The sequence below is a fragment of the Trichechus manatus genome, unplaced genomic scaffold, assembly GCF_000243295.1.
Source record: "Trichechus manatus latirostris isolate Lorelei unplaced genomic scaffold, TriManLat1.0 scaffold00100, whole genome shotgun sequence".
Taxonomy (NCBI): domain Eukaryota; kingdom Metazoa; phylum Chordata; class Mammalia; order Sirenia; family Trichechidae; genus Trichechus; species Trichechus manatus.
Genome location: NW_004444036.1, coordinates 3,418,131 through 3,437,796, shown reverse-complemented (window position 1 = coordinate 3,437,796; position 19,666 = coordinate 3,418,131). Strand labels below are relative to the sequence as shown.

Sequence of the window (19,666 nt, the reverse complement as noted above, 5' to 3'; positions counted from 1 at the left end):
GCGAGCGGAAGCATGCATTAAGGCCTGCACATCGATGGCCCTCTTCTCAGATGTTAACCTAGTTAACCATTTTAAAAATGTTCTTCCAATTTCTGGAAAGTAAGTTAAGATGGAATTTTAACAGAAAAAAAAAAAAACTTTCAAAAAATGTGAATACCAGGGTTGATTTAAAACTTGAATGACAATAGGAGATTCTCCTAGGCCGTAAGTACCTACTTTGTTTTAAAGTGTGCACCTTGGGGATGCCTCGGTTATGATTTCATAGTGCGCAAAGCCAGGGCTTGCTGCTCTTGTCCAGCCCAGCACATAACTCCAATGGCTGCGGTGCCAAGAGTATCCCATCTGCCCCTCTTTTTGCACTTGAGAAAAGGGAGGTTCAGAGTATAAAGCTTGCTTATTTGGCTATTTGAACATAAATATATTGAAATAACTGCATGCATCTAAGCTTTTTCGTATGTATATACACTGTTATATGCTTAATAATGTATGTTATCAGTTTAATAAAAATGGGTTCAGAAACCTCTGAGAAGAGGTCCTGAGACTTGGGAGAAGGGTCCAAAATAAAAAGAAGGATCCAAGGAAATGCTGGTGAGAGGCATTTTCCCTGAGCTCTGATTACTGCCTGCAGCGGGCGGGCGGCCGGGCGGCGGCGGCGGCTGGCAGAAACCTGAGAGGTGAGAGCCACCGGTGTGTGCTCTCAAAAGAAAGTAAACCTGATAGGTAAAGAGGTAGAAGCAGGCTGGGTTGGCCAGAACAGGTTTGTTAATCCTCCCAAACGCAGGCACCCCACATCATAAGGTTTTTCGTTTTTCTTCCCAAAGCGCTGGGAAGCTGAGGCAGAGCCTTCCCTCCGAGTAGGGAGGGAGCCTGGCCCGCTGTCTGCCGCAGCACAGAGCACAGCAGGCCCAGGCACTCCAGGTGGAGAGGGCAGGTGACTGCCAGCGGGGACATGAGGGACTGGGGTCCAGGGCCTCAGCCGTAGACAGGGCATCTGGGACAGAGGGGAAGGATGTGAAGCTAGAAGGCAGAAGGAGAGGTGACTAAGGATGTCATGGGAGCAGGAGTGAGAAAGGTTGATGGCTGGAAGGACGGCAATGGTGGTCAGAAAGGGGAGATTGGTGCTTATCATCTCAGAGGTGGAGTCGCCCACAGGGGCGGCCTCATGAGTGTGGGTGACTGAGGATGAATGAAAATCACAGGGCCTAAAAGGGTCAGGGGGAGGAGGAAGGTGGGGCCAGCGTTGTGGCTGGGTTGCCCACATGGCCACCAAAGGCTCAGGAAGATGGTAGCCCTGGAGTTGGGAGGCCAGTGCTCTAGAAGCCAGTGTCCTCCCAGATGGATGCTGGTGCATTCTGGGAGTTGATGACAGGCAGTGAGAAGAAGGGTTCAACAGTGCCATAGCAGGTGGCTTGAGCCTCAGAGGAGGAAGGGGCTTTTGAAGGTGGTGGGAGTCCATGACCTTCAACTTGCAATGACAGGACTGCTGATGGAGCCACTGGCTCCGTCCTGCATCAGGCAGAGCAGAATTAACAGCCTTTACTCTGGCTGGTGGCAAGAAGTGTCAGGGTGGTGGCAGGCCATTCAGTGAGGAGGTCTAGATGTGGGGGACTTGGTTGCCATGGCTCAAGCATTCCAGAGGACATTGTCCATTGACTTCTGATGTGGAAGCATGTGTCAGGGGAGAAATCTCACTGAGAAGATGAAGAATTAGGTAGTGGACACAGGGATGTCCCAAACCCCTGCCACTTGGAGATGGTCTCATGCTTTAAATGCTGAACACACCAGGTACCTTTACCGAGGAGAGAGCTGGAGCCCAGGATCCTGTCTGGGGGCCCAGTGGAGCTGCAAAGGCTTTACTTGTAATGATGATGGAGCCCTGGATATCAGAGAAACCTGGGGAGATGGATGACTGATGAGCTCAGAGACGTTTTAGCTTGAGGCAGAAATTAAATAAACGCTTATATGCCAAACATCAACTCAGTGCTTAGGGAAAGGCAGATGTCTCTCTGGAGACCAACTTATGCGTATGAAAGTTACTTTTTTTCTCTCTTTGGCTTTGCAGAGGCATCCTGGCTGCTTAAGCCCCTGGGGGTTACAATTTAGCAGGAAATAAGCTGCCAGGTCTTGATCACCCTTGTGAGATGTATCACCACCATGCCCACTAAAAAAGACCTCTCTGCTCTTATTAGGTATAAACTAATTGATCAGTTAATCAAAAAAGAAGGTGAGAAAGCTAGCTCGAGAGTTTCGTCTAAGTGTTCCCTCAGTTAGCAGGTGAGATGCGCAGTTGGGTGATTGGGCCATCGGTTTGCTTTTTGATTACTCAGATGTTCTAAATTTCTTTTTAGAGATTCCCAGTGATGCCTGGTGTGATTTCTGAGTGTTTCCCTTCTTTCCTACAAGTTAGGACAAAGACATTTCTTAGTAGAATTCAGAAGAGAGGTTGTCTTAGTCATCTAGTGCTGCCATAACAGAAATACCACAAGTGTGTGGCTTTAACAGAAATTTGTTTTCTCACAGTTTAGGAGGCTAGAAGCCCGAATTCAGGGTGCCGGCTCTAGAGGAAGGCCATTTCTCTCTGTCGGCTCTGGGGGAAAGTCCTTGTCTCTTCTGCTCCTGGGCGATCTTCACGTGGCACGGCATCTCTCTTCCCCCATCTCTGCTTGCTAGCTTGCATTTAATCTCTTTTATATCTCAAAAGAGATTGACTCTAGATACACCCCATACTAATCCTGCCTCTTTAACATAACAAAGACAACACATTCCCAAATGGGAGTATAACCACAGGCATAGAGGCTAGGATTTACAACACATATTTTGGGGGGACACAATTCAATCCGTAACAGAGGCCTTGACTAGAAATTATAGAGGTGAGTGTCATTGGCTCATAGATGGTAGTTACAAGCATGGGCTAGATGTAATCAATCAATGAGGTTATGGAGAAGAGGAAGAGGAAGGAGTAGAGACAAGTGTGAGGAAAATCATTCACAGGGCGGATGAACGACTAGGAGTCATGGACAAAGGTAGGAGGAGTTTGCTGTCACGGTAACTAGAAGAGGGGAAGTGCGGAGCAACTATAGAGCAGGGGTTCTCACACTTGAGCTGCCCCAAAATCCCCTGGAGGGCTGGTTAAAACACAGTTCACTGCCTCTCCCTCCCCCCTCCCCCCAACTTTCTGATTCAGCAGGCCTGGGTTAAAACCAGTGGCCCTCAAGTCGACTCCGACTCATGGTGATCCCATGTGTGCCAGAGTAAAACTGTGTTTTCAATGGCTGATTTTTTGAAAGTAGATTCTGCCAGGCCTTTCTCCCAAGGTGCCTCTGGGTAAACTTGAACCTCCAGTCTTTCAGTTAGCAGCTGAGTGTGTTAACCTTTTACACCACCCAGGCCCTCTTAGGTCAGGGTTAAGGCCTAAAAATTTGCACTTATAACAAGCTCCCAGTGCTGCTGCTGCTGGTCAGGGACCACACTTTGAGAACCACTGTCAAATAGAGGTGGGGAGGCTCCAGGGGGCCCACAGGATTTGGTCATTAGTTGGTTCTTGGTAACCCTTATCGAGCAGTTTCTGTGGAATGGTTGGGGGCAAGACACAGATTTGGGTGAGTTGAAGAGGCAATGGGCAGGCAGCCAAAGCATGTGTAGACTTCTCTTTTGAGAAACTTGGCTATGGAAAAAGATGGAGAATGGTTGCTAGGTGTGGATTCAGGGGGGAGAGAGGATGTCTCTGTGTGTGTGGTCGCTAATTTGTTTCAGATATTTATCAAGTGCCCACATTTGGCCAGGCACTCTTCTAGATAGTACTTATACTATGGTAACCCAGCCAGACATGGTTCCTGCCTGCCCAGTGCTTCCTTGGTCTTTGGAGCCAGGAACCCAAGAAGAGAAACCAAACCCGCTGCCACTGAGTTGATCCCAACTCATAGCGAACCCGTAGGATTTCCGAGGCTGTAAATCTCTACAGAAGCAAACTTCTCCCATGGAGCCACTGGTGGTTTCACACTGCCGACCTTTCGGTAACAGTCAGTCACATTAACCACTGTGCCACCAGGGTTTCTTGGAGCCAGGCACACCAGGGTCGAAATCCTACCCCTCTACTTACTTGCCCTGGGACCTCCGGAGTCTCCATTTCCTCATCTACGAAGTGAGGCCTACCTTGCTCAGGCGTGGAGAGTTTAAACGTAACGTAAGGCTCTTAGCTGGCTGAGAGACACCCAACAAATACATGCTGGTTTTCCTCCCCTGAGAGATTGGTAGCCTTGCTGGGGGAGGGTTTCCCACACAGTGGCAAGCAAGTCATGATGGGATGCCTTGAGGGAGAGAGGAAACGTGGACATTCTCCATCAGCAGGTCTTCTGGTGTCCAGCTGGTGGGAACTTGAGCAGCCTCCCCTAGAAGAAGCCGTCACCAGGGAGAGTCAGGACCTAGGAAAGGCTGGGGACTGAAGGAAGGCAGGGAGAGAATGCCTTGAAGTGTTTTAGGGAGGTCTACGTTGATTTGCTGACCTCGTTTCCTTTGTATATATAACCTTCACCCACACTTAGAATGAATTTGATTCGCTACAGCAAGAACCAACAAGACTCAACAGTAGTGGTGGGGTTCAGCCCCAGCCTGACTGAGCCTCCTTGATGTTCCTGCCACTGATGGCCACGATCAGGCTGTGAAACACTAGGCAGTCCGAACCCCTCCCGCATGGATAGCACTGACTGGCTTGTGTAATGCTTTGTCCATGGGCTAATTCTTTGAGTATGTGTCTTCAAAGTGGCACCTCACAAACTTTTCTCAGAGTTGCACAGTAATGAGATCCCCCTCCTCTGGGCACTACCCAAGAGTTGGTCTCAGCCTCTTTAAAGCCCCTGGCCTCTGTGAGATGAGGTCTGCAGGTGCCATCTTCCTTGGCCTTAGGGAGGCGCGGGCTGGTTGCACCCCAGCTGGGCTCTGGAGGGAGGCCTGTTTCCAGACACACTTGCAGAGTCTGCGCAAAGAACAGAAATTTGGAGGGGAATAGATTGGGCAGTGGCGCATCACCTTCCACCGTGTCTTCACCAACTATAAATAGCTGGGCTTGTTTGCTCCTCCGAACAAGGACGTGGTGTGAGGGGAGAGCTGGCAGCACTCTGCTTCCCGCTTCTCATGCCCCTGGCCTCACGTTCACCCCACGTTTAAATGGGAAGCTCACAGCCTGGAAGTGCCTGTGATTCCTGGGACGTGTTTGGCTACCAGGTGGGTGTGTAGGAACTCCACAGATACCAGCAGGGGCTTTGGGTCCCCATTTCTGGGACCGGGGAGGGAGGCTCCTCCCTCTCTCTAGCTGATGAGTGAAGGAAGCTGAGATACTGGTGCGGCAATTCTGACCTTTCCTGGTGGAAGGATTCCGCTTCCATGGGCAGCCGCAGCCTGGTACAGAATGCTTCTGAAGGACTAGCTTTGCTTTGTTTATTTGAGAAAAACGAGATCTCTGGGAACATAAGACGTGTGCACGTGGGTGCTCATTTTGATTGGATGAGGAATCAGGAAGCTCGCATCCCAGTGTCAGCTCTGTCACTAATTGTGCTCTTGGGCACATAACTCCTGCCCTTGGAGACATACCCCTGTCTGTCACATGGGGATTTGTGCTGGGTGGGCATCCAGCAGAGCAGTGAGGGAGCGGTCACGTGCAGCGGTCTTGCATCCTTCGGTGCCTTTGTGAGTCAGGTGGTTGGATGAGGACACCCGTGGTGAACAACAAGGCTTAATGGTGTACAGTAGAAGGGGTTGATTGATAGAATAGGGGTGGAGAGTTGGAGAAAGCAAGAAGACTGTGTGACTCATGTGTTTCTTCTATGGTATTCACATTGAACACCTGCCAGGGTACAAGAAGTTGACAGTCCCTGGGTGGGATGAGGTGAGAAATAGAGGACGCCCTGTGCTTCTCGGTGCTTTCCTGAGCACACTGGAGGGGTCTTTGTATTTCTTTTCCTTTCCTTTTCTTACCAGCTTTTCTTTTTTTCTTTTTTCTCCCCGCCGTAAAAATTTTTAGGCAGTTCAAGCTCAAACATTTGTATTACAGTAAGACATCCTTTTTTGTGTGTTTGTTTTGAGTTGGGGCGACTACCAAAAGGAGTCATTATCTGCATGTGAAATCTTTTGTTCAGTAAGAGTCAGTGGGTTTGCTGTCTCCCTTCATCCCCATTCACCTCCAGGTTTGGGGTCTCTTTTTGGTGGTTTTATGTTGTTGCTGTCAGTGCTGCTGTTAATTTTGTCATCTTTTTTTTTTTTTTGCCTTGGCTTCCTGTGTGTTTCAACACCTTTTCCAGACCGCATGTCTTGGCTTAACTGTCCTAACTTGGGCTAAATCAAGCTACGCCTGAGTTCATGTTATCAAGGGATTCACACAGCCCATCTGCCATGATCCCTCCTGGGCAAGTGCAGGTCTTACGTCTTGGGTCCCACTGGGAGGAGCAGGCCCTTCCTGGGTGGATGGGGTATGTGACTTCTGTTTATGAGTAGTCTTTTTTTTTTTTTAACTCAGGGAGGGAAGGTAATTTACCCACTAGCAGTGAGCCCACTTCTGACACAATGCTTTGGAAACCCTGGTGGCGTAATGGTTAGGAGCTACGGCTGGTAACCGAAAGGTTAGCAGTTCGGATCAATCCACCAGGCCTTCCTTGGAAACCATATGGGGCAGTTCTACTCTGTCCTATAGGGTCACTGTGAGTCGGAATTGACTCAGCAGAAACGGGTTTGGTTTGGTTTTGGTTTAGTGAGCGGTGGTGACACTGCCTCCCTGGCATCCTCGATGACTCACTGCCCTGATGGCCAGACCCCAGCCTGGGTGACCAGGAGACTGAGTGAAGCAGCTTGGAAAAGTGGCCAAGAGCTTGGGCTTTGGCCGGTTTCGTGGGCTTAAACCCAGACCCTGCCACTCTACTGCTTTTATCACCTCCTGTGAGCAAGTGACTTAATCTCACTGGGCCTTACTTTTCTTACCTGTATAATGAGAATAAGAGCGTCGCTGGTGGGGTTCTCCAGGAAGCTGACTCTGAGACAGAGTTTAGTATACACAGTATTGTTTAGGGTTCAATACCCATGGAAGGGAAGTAAAGGAAGCAGGATTGGACGGATGGAGAAGTGAAGTTAAAATACTGACTCGACAAAGCCTCCACCAACTCCATGTGGAGCTTTGGAGCTAAAATGGCCTATTAGTCCCGTGTTGGGCTGGAATGACTGGAAGTTTATTCCCTCCCCCCCCATCCCCACCCCGGCCTTCATCAGTCACTGGATAATGGGCTGCCCTGGAAAGGCTGTGACTGGGGCGAGGAGGCTCTCTGCAGCTGAAGCAGCCCTGGAGGGACTGACAGCTGACCATGACAGCACGCCCAGCAGCTGGGCCAACAGGCTCTTCACTGAAGGGGAACTGGGCAGTGCAGCTCGGTGTCCCCCATGCAGACCAGAGGTCTCATGGGGTGGTTGTGAGGACTAAAAGTTAATGTACGAAAGGGGCTTATCCCAGTGCCGGGCACACAGTAAGCATTCAGTAGCCTGTAGCTGCTGTTGTTATTTCTATAGGTTCTACTTGTACCTGCTCTGTGTACCTTAGGCTAGTCAGTTCCTTCACTGTGTTTTAGGTTCCCTGTCCAGTAAGCAAGGAGACTCTTAACTGCTGGTTGGTCACGTTTGATATGTATCCATAACTAAAAGTGCTTAGAAAAATACAAGAAAATCCCATTATTTTGATTCAAAAATCAGAATGAGCAAGAGCAATCTTATTCAGGTATCTTTGGATAGATGGTGATATGCCTGCCGCCTTCGATTTTCTCCTTTGATTAACAGCTATGGGCATATGCACTCACCAGACAAAAACACTTGCAGGAGCTAGTAATTTACAAAAGAGTGGCCTTTTTTTCCTCTTCCTTTGAATCCAGTAACATCCCTTTTGCCAAAATGGTGCCTTGGCACTGGGCAGACTGTGGGAGAGGTGGGGCCCCCAAGGACCTGGTCTTCATTGAGTGGCAGTCGCTCTAAACATGTGCTTTGGTGAATTTCAGAAATTTTGGTCCTTTTCAAAACTGAAATTCATTAGCATTATTGTACAAGGCTATAAATACAGTGAAAGGCATTTACAAATAGACATTGTAAAACTCTTACACACCCACGGTCTGAACACTGTCAAAACACCAGCTGCAGATTCCCTACTTGGAAAGATCAGAACCTTTTAAAACTACACCTACTGTGTTTTCAAAATAGGCTTGCTCTGGCCCTCTATAGAAGATCATTTCAGCCTAAAGCTGGTGTCTGGCTATTGGCACAAGGCCTCAGGGCTAAGTTAGGAAGATGGGGGGATCCCAGTGTCCTTCCTGCTTTAGAATCTGGGAGGAATTGCTCAGGGATCATTAGTTCCTCTTTCTCCAGGGTGGTCCCTCATGGTTCCGGGTATCAGGCCATCTACACAGAGCCCGCTGGCCAGTCCCAGAGGCAGAAGCCCTTCCCCAGCAAGGGTTCACCCCGGTCACTGCAAATGCCACATGAGGGGCAGCCACCCTAGCCAACTTGGTACATACTCATTTTTTCTTTGATCTATTCCCACTAGAGCAGTGTTCCCCTAATTGTGAATAGAGCCTCCAATATCTACAAGAAATGTATGGGTAGTGTCTCATTGCATGCTATTCTTTGTAATTTTCTTTTAACTGTTAAAAAGATGAAATTCTCTCATAGCAACAGTTTTCCATTGATAGATGTCATCAGTGTCTTTAGTTTCTTAGTATTTCTCAACCAGGGATGACACTTGAGGATCTGCGAGAATTGCTTTTTGTTTGAAATATTTCATTTCAGTTGCTTTTTGTTCACACATTACTCAGAGTTCGAGAAATACTTTATTAGAGAATGAAGGTTAGAAATAGGACCAAGAATGTAGCTAAGGCATACAAGGCCCAGACAGTTCACACTGTTGGCTCACTCATTTAGTTAAAAGGAGGAAGAGAGGTGTGTTCCATAATGCTAAAGTGTAGGTCACATTTGTCCAGCAGAGAGGGAACAGAGGGCATTCCAGACCTTTACAGAGGCAAGAGAGATGATGTGCACCCTGTCCTGGACTTTGCCCACACACACAGGGCTACCACCTCCAACCCCCACCCCAGTCTCCAACATCTCTCTAATGTTGAACTTATGGGATGCAAGATCCAGAAGGCCCCTCGGAGATGATCCTGTCCAAGCTGGCCCGCCCATCATTTCACTGGTGAAGCACCCAAGGTACAGAGAGGTTAAGTGACCTGGTGAAGGTCACACAGGTAGTGGACAATAGGTTTAGGTGTAGCACCCATGGCCTGGACTTCAAAGTCTAGAATTCTGAACTCCACACACACCTTCCTGGTTCTCAGGGGAGGTGACTACACAGGCCCCTGATTCAAGGCGAGTTTGGGAGGTAGACAGCCTAACCTTTTGCTTTGGGAATGCTGTTGGAGCTGAAAGGAGAGGGAATATGAGCCGACTGAATTGCATGAGTCTCTGGTCTTTATTATTCAAAGTAAATTTTACAAGGAAGAAAACATTCACTATAGCCTCAACTACTGTAACACCTGGACTGTTTCTTTCCTGTCTTTTTCCTGTGTAGTATTTTGCTTGTTTTTCGTAGGTTTTACATAGGTATGGTCATATTGTATACCATACAACTTTGTCTTTTGGGAGAAAGTTGCGTTTATTGTACAAATACATAATGCATTTCCATTTCAGAAGATGGGGCAAATGCTCATTAATGCCACGGGTGTGTTCTGAGCCCCTGCCAGGTACCAGGCATTGAGCTGGGTGCTGGACGTCACCCACCCCACTGCCCAGGAGGAACCACTGCAAATATTCTTCTAGTCTCAAAAAACAAACCTTCTTCCTAGTATGTCAGGACGCTGTGTGGGTGTATCCACATCACCGTGCATGTTATTTTTAACCTGGTACTGTCCTTTAACATTGTAACACAAGCATTCATCCTTGTTATAAACCATTTATGAATATAATTTTAATGACTGTGTAAAAAGTCTGTCAAATACCACCATCTATTCAACTGTTCCCCTGTGTATAAAAGATTCCATTTCTGTTCCATTTTTCTTTACTATAGATAACACTGTGATAAACATATTGATGCATAGACTCTCAGAACTGGTTCAACGCATGTGTGGAATGAATGGTGCAGGGTAGAAATAAGTAATTTCTAATTTCCACGAAGGCTGTGAGGTAACTTTCAAAAATGCATACGAAAGAATAAAATAGTTTAGAGTGACAATAAAGAGAAAATAAGGGTAGAAAAGTAATAGAGGGTAGAAAAGGAAGTAACACAGTCATGCACTCTTTCGAAGTCCTCTATGCTTCCTTGAGATAGGCCTCACGTTTGATTGGAAGCGTCCAGCTGTCAAAGAGGGAAACCTCAGCTCCAAGATTCAGAGTGACCAAAATACACGAATAAACCAGATGTTCAGAAGCAGTCAAGTTCTGAGGTAGAAAGCCAGCCAGTTGCTGTTGAGTTGATTCCAACTCATGGCAACCCCATATGTGTCAGAGTAAAACTGTGCTCCATAGGGTTTTCAGTGGCTGAGTTTTTGAAAGTAGATCACCAGGCCTTTCTTCCTAGGTGCCTCTGGGTGGACTCCGACCTCCAACCTTTTGGTTAGCAGCTGAGCGTGAGCAAAGCTTCTCTTCCCCAGCTGCCCACAAGGATGTCACTTTTAACCACCCCCGACCACTTGGCAAAAAAAACACACCCATTGGAATAATGTGGAATGTCTCTGCCTTAGTGGCCTCTCTCCCCAAGCAGAACACGTGTTCTCGTAAGTTTGGGTCCTTAGCATGTTCCACAAAGGACAGGACTATCTGGCTGTGAGTGTAACCCGAGTCCCATCTGTTAGTTTGCAGGACAGCACCACCAAATCAGTCAGGCTCCATGGCTATCCAGTCATAATATTAAGGGCCCTTGAGAATGTATTCTTTACATCCAGGGAAAGGAATACTTCTAAAAATTAAACTGCTTTCCTACTAATAATACTGCATTTCTCAAAAGTTTCATTCAGAAGATTCTATTCAAATTAGTGGATAGTGGGCCCTGACAAGAAAATGTTTTGAAATACATGTCCTAAATTCTGCCTCTCCTGTTGGCTTGGAATCCGTCTGAGGAAGAGTGCCCTGTAGGGCACGAGCTCTTGGAGCCAGGGGCTGTGGAGGGAATCTGCTGGGGACATCCGGCCTGGGGTGCGCCAGGCCCTCCGGCCTTAGGAGCCTAGGAGGAGGCAGGAAATAAAGGCTGTGCTGCGGAGCTCGAGCTCCTGCTTCTCCTTTCCAAGTACAGTTGTTGTCAGCGGCTGTCGAGTTGGCCCCGACTCATGGTGATCCCTTGCACAATGGAACAGAACGCTGCCCGGCTTCAACTTTCCCTCTGCCTCCGTTACCCTCAGGACACAGGCCCTGTAGCCTGGTGTACTTGGCACTGCACAGCCTGACATTCACCAGCCTTGCCAGCCTTCTCCTCTGACTACCCTCCAGGTACCTCAGGGTTTAGCCCTGGGGCCCCTGGTCACACCGGGTGCTCTCACCCACTTTTGGGTCTTCGCACCATCATGCCTCTCAGTGGCATGTCCTTTTCTTCCAATGCCCAACTTTAATGCCACCTCCTCTGCATGTCCCCCACCCCTCGCATGCAGCTCACCCCTGCACTAACCCAGTCCTTTCCTCCCAGAGTGCTTTGACGCGCCTTGATCACATGCAGCCTGCACTGGGTGAACTTACAGCTGCCTGCCTGTCTGTCTGTCTCTCCCATTTAGACTGTGAGCCCCTCCAGAGTAGTTGCCATCTAGCCTGGCCCTCTCAAGACCCCCAGCATAATAGATATTGGACAAATGCTTGTTGAGTAAAGATAAGTTATCCGTTGTTCAGCTTCAGGCCTGGTGACTGCCAGGAGCTGTGAGGGGGACTATTTCTGTTGTTTTGCGGGGAACAACTGCCGGGCTTCACCCTCTTATTGTATGGGCAAGGATCTTTCCTGTTTCACTGCTATCGCAGCCCTTGATAATCTCGTTCAGGCCTCATCTTCCCCTGAAGAGTCACAAGAGCTGCCTAAAAGCAATTTAAAAGAACCTTCTGCTCACGCATGCGTGGGCTGGCCTTCTCTCATCATTTTGGAGACCTGTCCCTGTCCTGAAGGGCTGCTTCTAGCCCAGATACGGAGGGAAGTCACTCGTGTCCTGACGTGCCCATGGGCACCCACCCAGGAGCCGGCTAATTTTATAGGCCTCCACCCCTGTGCCAGCTTTTGGGCCGCCAGATCTCAACTCGACACCTTGTGCCTGTCAACAGCCTGGCCCATGCCTCAGCCTCAGGCCAGAAAAGCTTTTTCTCAAGGTTAAAAGTGGCTGGCCTTTGACAAGCAGCATTGGCTAAATTCCTCGTTCCTTAAAAGGGAAGCTCCCAGTTGTCATTTGCCAGTTCTTATTTGGTAATGGGGCAGGAGCAGGCCTGATGTCGCACCGTGTGTACCCAGCAGGTTTTGTGGCTGAAGGTGCATTGGAGAACAGCCATTACTAAAATAGCTGCCTTTGAATATGTATGCTGGAGAGAGGGCCTCCAATCTGTTGGCCGGGTTGCACCAGGGCCCATGTGGTCAGACAGCTTGTTGGCTCCCACTGGCTCCTTTGCAGGCAACAGTGCCACTTGCCCCACGCATAGCACACTCCTTAATGTGTGTGCCACAAAATGACCAGGACACACTCCAATGATTAAATGCCTGGACTTGTTCTTTTAACATAGGGGTGACGGTCCAAAGATTGACTTGGTGGGCAGTGCGATTTCCAGCATCCTGGACAAGGATCTCTCGGACCGCAGCAATGACATTGGTGAGTAAAGGAGAGCGTTATTGCTTCTCTTTTGCAAAGTTACAAAAGAACTGCAGAGCCCTGGCTTACCCCTTCAGCAGTGTGATGAAAATGACACAACCATTCAAATGCAGGGTTACCAGCCTTCGGTTGGTTTTATGCACTGCAGCTTTGTAAAGAAGGCAGGTGAAGGTGGTGTCCACATTAAAACAAAATGCCTGGAATTTTTATTCTCCCTGGCCTTAGGAGAAGTTCCTTGCAAAGCCTAAATGAAAACAAATGATGAGTAACCCTTTTTGTAAAAGTGGGTATTGACACTTACGTTTTCCAGTGATTTCTGTATTTAATCTAAAAGGTGGAATGGATCAAAATGCAGAATGGCAGAGTTCATTGTAAATAGAGCGCGAAGTGTTTTGAATTTGAGTTTAAAACAAAGCTTTGGGGTGGTAATTGCCATTTCATTCAGAAAATGAGTGCATGTTGCCAAGGTCAAGTCATCCCATATGCTAAATGGAAGGGGCTAAAGCCTCTCTGGGTAAACAAGTCTGAAGTCCTTTTGGGGGTGGGCAGGAGCGGGCATGAGGCTGCATGTGTGCTGGTTGAAGCTGGTGTTTTACCTATTGGTGGAATGACTTGGGTGACAGCCCTTTTAGGAAGTTCTGATTCAGGGTTCAGATTCAAGTTCAGGTTCAGATTTTTTTTTTTTTTTAGCTGTACGTCTTTCATTTGTACCTATCATGGTCCTGACTTAATATCCTCTCATATTTTACATAATATAAAGAGCTGCATTTTGAAATCTACCTTTTTTCCACTAAACTTTTTATTTTGAGATAATTGTAAATTCACATGCAAATGTAAGAAATAATACAGAGAGATTCCGTGTACCCTTTACCTACCTTCCCCAAGGATAAAATTTTGCAAAACTACAGTATGCTGTCACAACGAGGATATTGACGTTGATATAATCCACCAGTCTTATTCAGTTGTTCCCAGTTTTACTAGTACTCCAGGTGTGTGTGTGTGTGTGTGTGTGTGTGTGTGTGTGTGTGTTGTTCTATGCAGTGTTATCACAAGTGTAGTTTGTGTGTCCACCACCACAGTCAAGGTATAGAACATGTCCCATCACCACCAGGATCCGTCATGTTGCTGTTTTGTAACCACCCCCACCCCCATCCCCATCCCCCACCCCAACCTCTGGCAACCTCTGGCAACCACTGTCAGGGATTGATACGACATGGAAGATTTCCAGAGTCATCTGCATTGGCTGTTCAATTCAGAAACAAACGCCTGACAGTTGCCAGGCCTTGTAAGAGGCACTGGAGAGACTGATGTGAGCCTTGTCCTTGTCTGGTGTCACTCCTCTGTTTTGGTGCTGTTTTCTTCTGAACCTGTTGATCAAGTTGCATCTTTGTATCCAAACTGCAGTCTCTGGTCTGATCTTGCAAAGGCTTAGGGGTGTGACGTACGGTTGCAACTGTAAATATCAAAAGTCGTTGCCCTGTTTCCAGAAACTGTTAATACATCCTCAGTCAACCTTTGAGAGGCCCAGTCAGGAGCCATAACCAAGAACTTCTGACAACTTAGGCTGACGCAGTAATAACCAGCACACTGGTCTGCTGTAGCTTGTGACCTGGTTAAAGGGCAGGGGAGAGCAGAGCAGTAGTTGGCTGCAAATAAAAAGGAATCATCAGATTGTTGACATGGCAAATGTTTTGCTATATGTATTTTTACCACAATTTAAAAACAAAAGAAAAAAAAGGAATCAGCAGAAGGAGGCTGATTAGGTTCTGGTTCTCTTACTGTGGTTCAGCATTTGGGTCCTGTTGTGAGCCTGGGTGGCCAGTGGGTGAAGTGTTGGTGAAAGTGATGTGTGGGTCTCACATAGGCAGGGAGGGTTTCTCCCACCTCCAGAATACACAGTGCTGTATGTCTTACTTGTTAAGAGCATTGGCCTTTGACCCTTACTTTCTTTGGGTCTGGAGAGAACTAAGGTGGCTGTCTCCAAAACATAAGTCACATTTTCTTCAGTCTGACAAGCTAGTTTGGAAATGTTGGGGGCACTAATTGGGGGTTTTAGTCTGCAGGAGCTTTTACTGTGTAAGCTAAGCATGCCATCAAGTCGATTCCGACTCACAGTGACCCTATAAGACAGGGTAGAATTGCCCCAGAGGGTTTCCAAGGAGCAGCTGGTGGATTCAAACTGCCGACCTTTTGGTTAGCAGCCAGACTCTTTAACCACTATGTTACCAGGGCTCTAAACTAAGCATAGAATGTATGAATCCAAGAGCCCAGAAAGACAATGCAGAGGTTTGATTCTCACTGGCTTTGCCAAGAGGGACACTAATCCCAGACTACAGCTCTTAAGGTGTAATAATTTAATGCATTTGTTACTTGTATTGCAAGAAACAATGATTGGCGGCCATGTAATCAACCAGTAAATACTTAAGCAGGAACATGTGGGTACACGTGAACTACAGCCTCCACCAGCCTGAGACCAGAAGAACTAGATGGTGCCCAGCTACCACGACCAACCGTTCTGACAGGGATCACAATAGAGGGTCCCAGACAGAGCGGGAGAAAAATGTGGAACAAAATTCAAATTCACAAAAACAGAACCAGACTTACTCGTCTGACAGGGACCAGAGGAAGCCCTGAGACTATGACCCCTGGATACCCTGTTAACTCAGAACTGAAGCCGCTCCCGAAGTCTGCTTTTCAGCTAAAGATTAGACAGGCCTATGAAACAAACAATGACACATATGGGGAACATGCTTCTTAGTTCAGTCAAGTATATGAGACCAGATGGGCCACACCTGCCCGAAAGCAAAGATGAGAAGGCAAGAAGGAACAGGAAAGCTGGACAGATGGACACGGAGAACCCAGCGTGGAAAGGGAAATCAGGAGAGTGCTGACACATTCTGGGATTGCAACTAATGTCACAAAACAATATGTATGTAAGTTTTTGATTGAGAAACTAATTTGTGCTGTAAACTTTCACCTAAAACAAAACAAAAAAATTACAGCCTAGGAAACCCTATAGGGTAGTTTTACTCTGTCTTACAGGGTCACTATGAGTCAGAATCAACTCAACAGCAGTGGGTTTGGTTCCCCGCCCCCTTACGTTCTCCTCTTTGTTTTAAGGTAATTGTTGACCATTTGGTTGGGTGAACCTTATTATTAACTAAAGCCTGTAGTTCACGTTAGCGTTCACTCTTCGTGTCATACAGTCCTATGGGTTTTGACAAATGCATAATGTGATGTGTCCACAAACTTTTTTTTTTAATGCATCTGCAAATGGTATTTGGAGAAGGGGCTTCTAGCTTCCCCAAAGGGGTCCAGTCCAAAGCATTAAGACTTTTGTGGGCCTGAGGAACTTTGGCCTTCCTGACTACATCCTCCATTAAAAAAAAAAAAATTAAAAATTATATTTTACAACTGCCTCGGTACAAAAGTAAATATAATTCAGGCTGGATTATGGTGATTTTTTTTTCTTTCTGATTTTAAAATAAATAAACATATTTTCTTTTTTTTAACACTATAATTTTAATTATGAATAAACATATTGCTTCCCCCCACAAAAAAAAAAAACAAGAATACACGGGTACAAAAGACCTCTCACCCAAGCCCTCCCTTCCAGGGGCTTTTGCCTAAGATGGCAAAGGAAAAATGAGGTGACACTGAAGGTCTGTATAAATGACAAATGAGCTGTTATTGTTATTGTTAGCTGCCATCGAGTTGGCCCCCAACTCATGTCGACCCTGTGCACAACAGAACAAAACACTGCCTGGTCCTGTACCATCCCCATGATTGGTTGCGGATCAGATCATTGTGATCCATAGGTATTTCACTGGCTGATTTTTGGAAGTAGATTGTCAGGCCTTTCTTCCTAGTCCATCTTGGCCTGGAAGCTCCTCTGAAACCTGTTTAGTATCATAGCAGCATGCAAGCCTCCTCTGATAGATGGGTGGTGGCTGTGCATGAGGTGCATTAGCCAGGAATCAAAGCTGGGTCTCCTGCCTGGAAGGCAAGAATTCTGCCACTGAACCACCACTGTCTCCATGACAAATGAATGGTAGAAAGAAAATGCTGATCAGAGGGGAGGATGCTCCCTTGGGCCAGGATGTCCGAGAAGGCTTTGTGAAGGGGGTGGGCTAATCTGTACCTTGAAGTTGAATTTTCCCAGGTGGAGGTGGGCAAGGAGATCACATGGTAGTGCTGATAAGTGCAAGTAGATCATCAGCTGCAGTAGAAGGTGTGTGGTGTGATGGAGCGGATATCAACCTGGAAACAGAAGTAGGGACTAGATTGAGTTTGAGATGGATAGATCTCTCATTCTTTAGGCAGTGAGCTGTTGATGGTTGACATTGCAGTAACATGACCAGGTCTAAAAACTCAGATAGTAACTGGTGGAGCTTTGTGGGCCCAATCAGATGACGAAAGGATGGGTGTCAAGGAGTCAGGTTATTTGATGGTTTGAATGAGAGGTGGTAAGAGCCAGAATTAAGCTGGTCACAAAAGGATTGTGGAAGAAAGGATAGATTTGGAAGCAGCAATACAAGAGAATTATTGCTAGGCCTTACTAAAAAATTGGATTTGGAAGAGGGGAGAAGGAGAGAATGATTTTGTTAGCCACGAGGTTTTAGGGTTGGGTCACTGGAGAAAAAATGACTTGGGCAGAAATGAGCGTGTCAGGAGAAAGCTGGCTTGGGGGGAAATGCGATGAATTTAGTTAAGCTCGTTGACTTTGAGCTTCAGTCGCACATCCCGTCAATGCCAGATGGAAGCTGATGGCATAGTACTAAGACTTGAGAGACTGGTAGGGATTGGGGGTAGAGATTAGGAGCTTTATGGTGGCCCGGGAGGAGGACCCACCATTGAGTGCTGACCCAGCTGCTTCCTGGCTGAGTGATTTACCAGTCTGTAATTTACACAGACTCTCTGAGCTCAGCTTCTTTATAAGGAATAATGGCATCTCTACCTATTTCCTCACATTGTCTTCCGGAAGTCTATAGAATCACGTGATGGGCTGTAAAAAGTTATAACTGCTTATTCTTAATGTTGTTGTTTACATAGAGGTGATAGTCAAGTCTGGACGATAAATTAGTTCTTGTGAGAGAAGAGAAAGAAAAACCAAGGGCAGAAGACCAAACCCTGGGCAAAGTCCACATTTTTAGGGAAAGGCAGGATCTTGCAACATCACAGAGGTCAGGGAGAGACAGGTTTCTCAGCCAAATGTTTTCAGGCCTGAATGCAGAGCTGTTCTCCACAGGGGCATAGGTCCAGGAGAATACGGCATTGCGGAGGGGTAGCTCTTTTCAGTGCTGCTTTTGTAGCTCTGCTTTTATAGCGTTTGTTCATTGCTTTCAATCAAGGAGGAAATTTCTTGTACCAGAATTTTTTTGTGAGTGATTCAGACGATTGACTCTGTCCATATGTGGGCTGTAGTGAATGGCATAACACAGCTCTGAAAGCCAGTAGAAACCATCAACGTTAGCTATAAATAAATCTGTGTTTCCTCTTCATAAAGCTATAATTTAAAATTATTATAATATTAAATTATAGAAAATGGCATTTTCAGATCTAGTGTGGGCAGCAACCAGCATCTGTCAGCCAACAATTAGTTAGAATGGAATCAATTGGTCTGAAAGAAAGTTGTTGATGTCAGTTGGAGATATTGTTTGTATCAAACTCTGCGGCCATATTTCAAGTAACATAATAGAAAACATGGATGAGCTCCAGCACAGGCCTGCCCATGAATAGAAATGAAAATTTAATTGTCCAGTTTGCTCTTGCTGACAGAAGAATCTCTGTTCCGATTGAATGGAAGATTATAGGCTGTGAAGTCAAGTGCCATAACATTTACTTTTATTACGCCGTAGATTGTATTTCCCACCGCATGGCAGGATTTATTGTCACACTTCAACACTACTGAAGTCCGTTCCTTTCCCATGAAAGCACATAGCAACAGGCCTCCGGATGGGAAGCAGCCTTTGAACTAAGCCATCTCATTTGCACTAATTGACATGAAGAAAGCCACTCTCATTCCTCCTCAGTTGCTTGGTTTTTCTGTTTTTATGGTGGTTTTTTCCATTCTATTCAAACGTCATCAAACTTTTCCCACTCATAGCTGACCAAACTGTTCACACTTCCATCTCTTTGTGTGGCTATCTTAGGCTGGGTTCTCTAGAGAAGTAAACCAGTGAAGAGCTTATATATAAATGCATATATAGAGAGATTTATCTCAAGGAAATGGCTCACGTGGTTGTAGAGTCTGGCAAGTCCCAAGTCCATGGGTCAGGCGTCAGGCTGGAGGCTTCGTCTGACCCACATAGCTGCAGGGGCTGATGAACCCAACATCAGCGGGTAAGATGGCAGGCTGCTGGCTCACGGGCTGCGGAGACCAATGAATCCCAAGATCGGCAGACAATACAGCAGGCCACTGGCTCAAGTCCCAAGAACCAGAGGTTATATGATGACGAGCTGGATGCAAGATCCAGAGCAAGTGAGTGAGCTTCGCCAAAACATCCACATATATTGGATGCAGGCCACACCCTCAAGGAAACTCCCTTTTCAATGATTGGCTGCTCATATCAGATCACAAAATGGAGAATGATTACATCATTACATAACTGCCAAACTGCATCATTACATAACTGCCAAACCACTGAGAATCATGGTCCAGCCACGTTGACATACAACCTTAACCTCACAGCGGCTGACACCCCCTCTTCACTTGATAAAGGTGAGGGTCTCCCCTCCTCCACAGACATGCACTTCACATAGTAGTAAGTGGATTGGGTGTGTTGCTAGGGCATGGAACGGGTTGGGATGCCTCCAGCCCTGAA

The 19,666-nt window shown here is 46.8% G+C and overlaps 1 protein-coding gene across 7 annotated transcripts in view; it reads left to right on the top strand.

Annotated features, from left to right (window-relative positions):
- The window catches only part of SH3KBP1 (SH3 domain containing kinase binding protein 1), a 407,394-nt gene that overhangs the window by 348,675 nt on the left and 39,053 nt on the right, over positions 1–19,666 (top strand). For all 7 annotated transcript variants that reach the window (XM_023737269.1, XM_023737268.1, XM_023737267.1 and 4 more), the window contains one exon: positions 12,757–12,842. In XM_023737269.1, the coding sequence (XP_023593037.1) occupies positions 12,757–12,842 (86 nt within the window). The remainder of the gene's footprint in view (positions 1–12,756; positions 12,843–19,666) is intronic.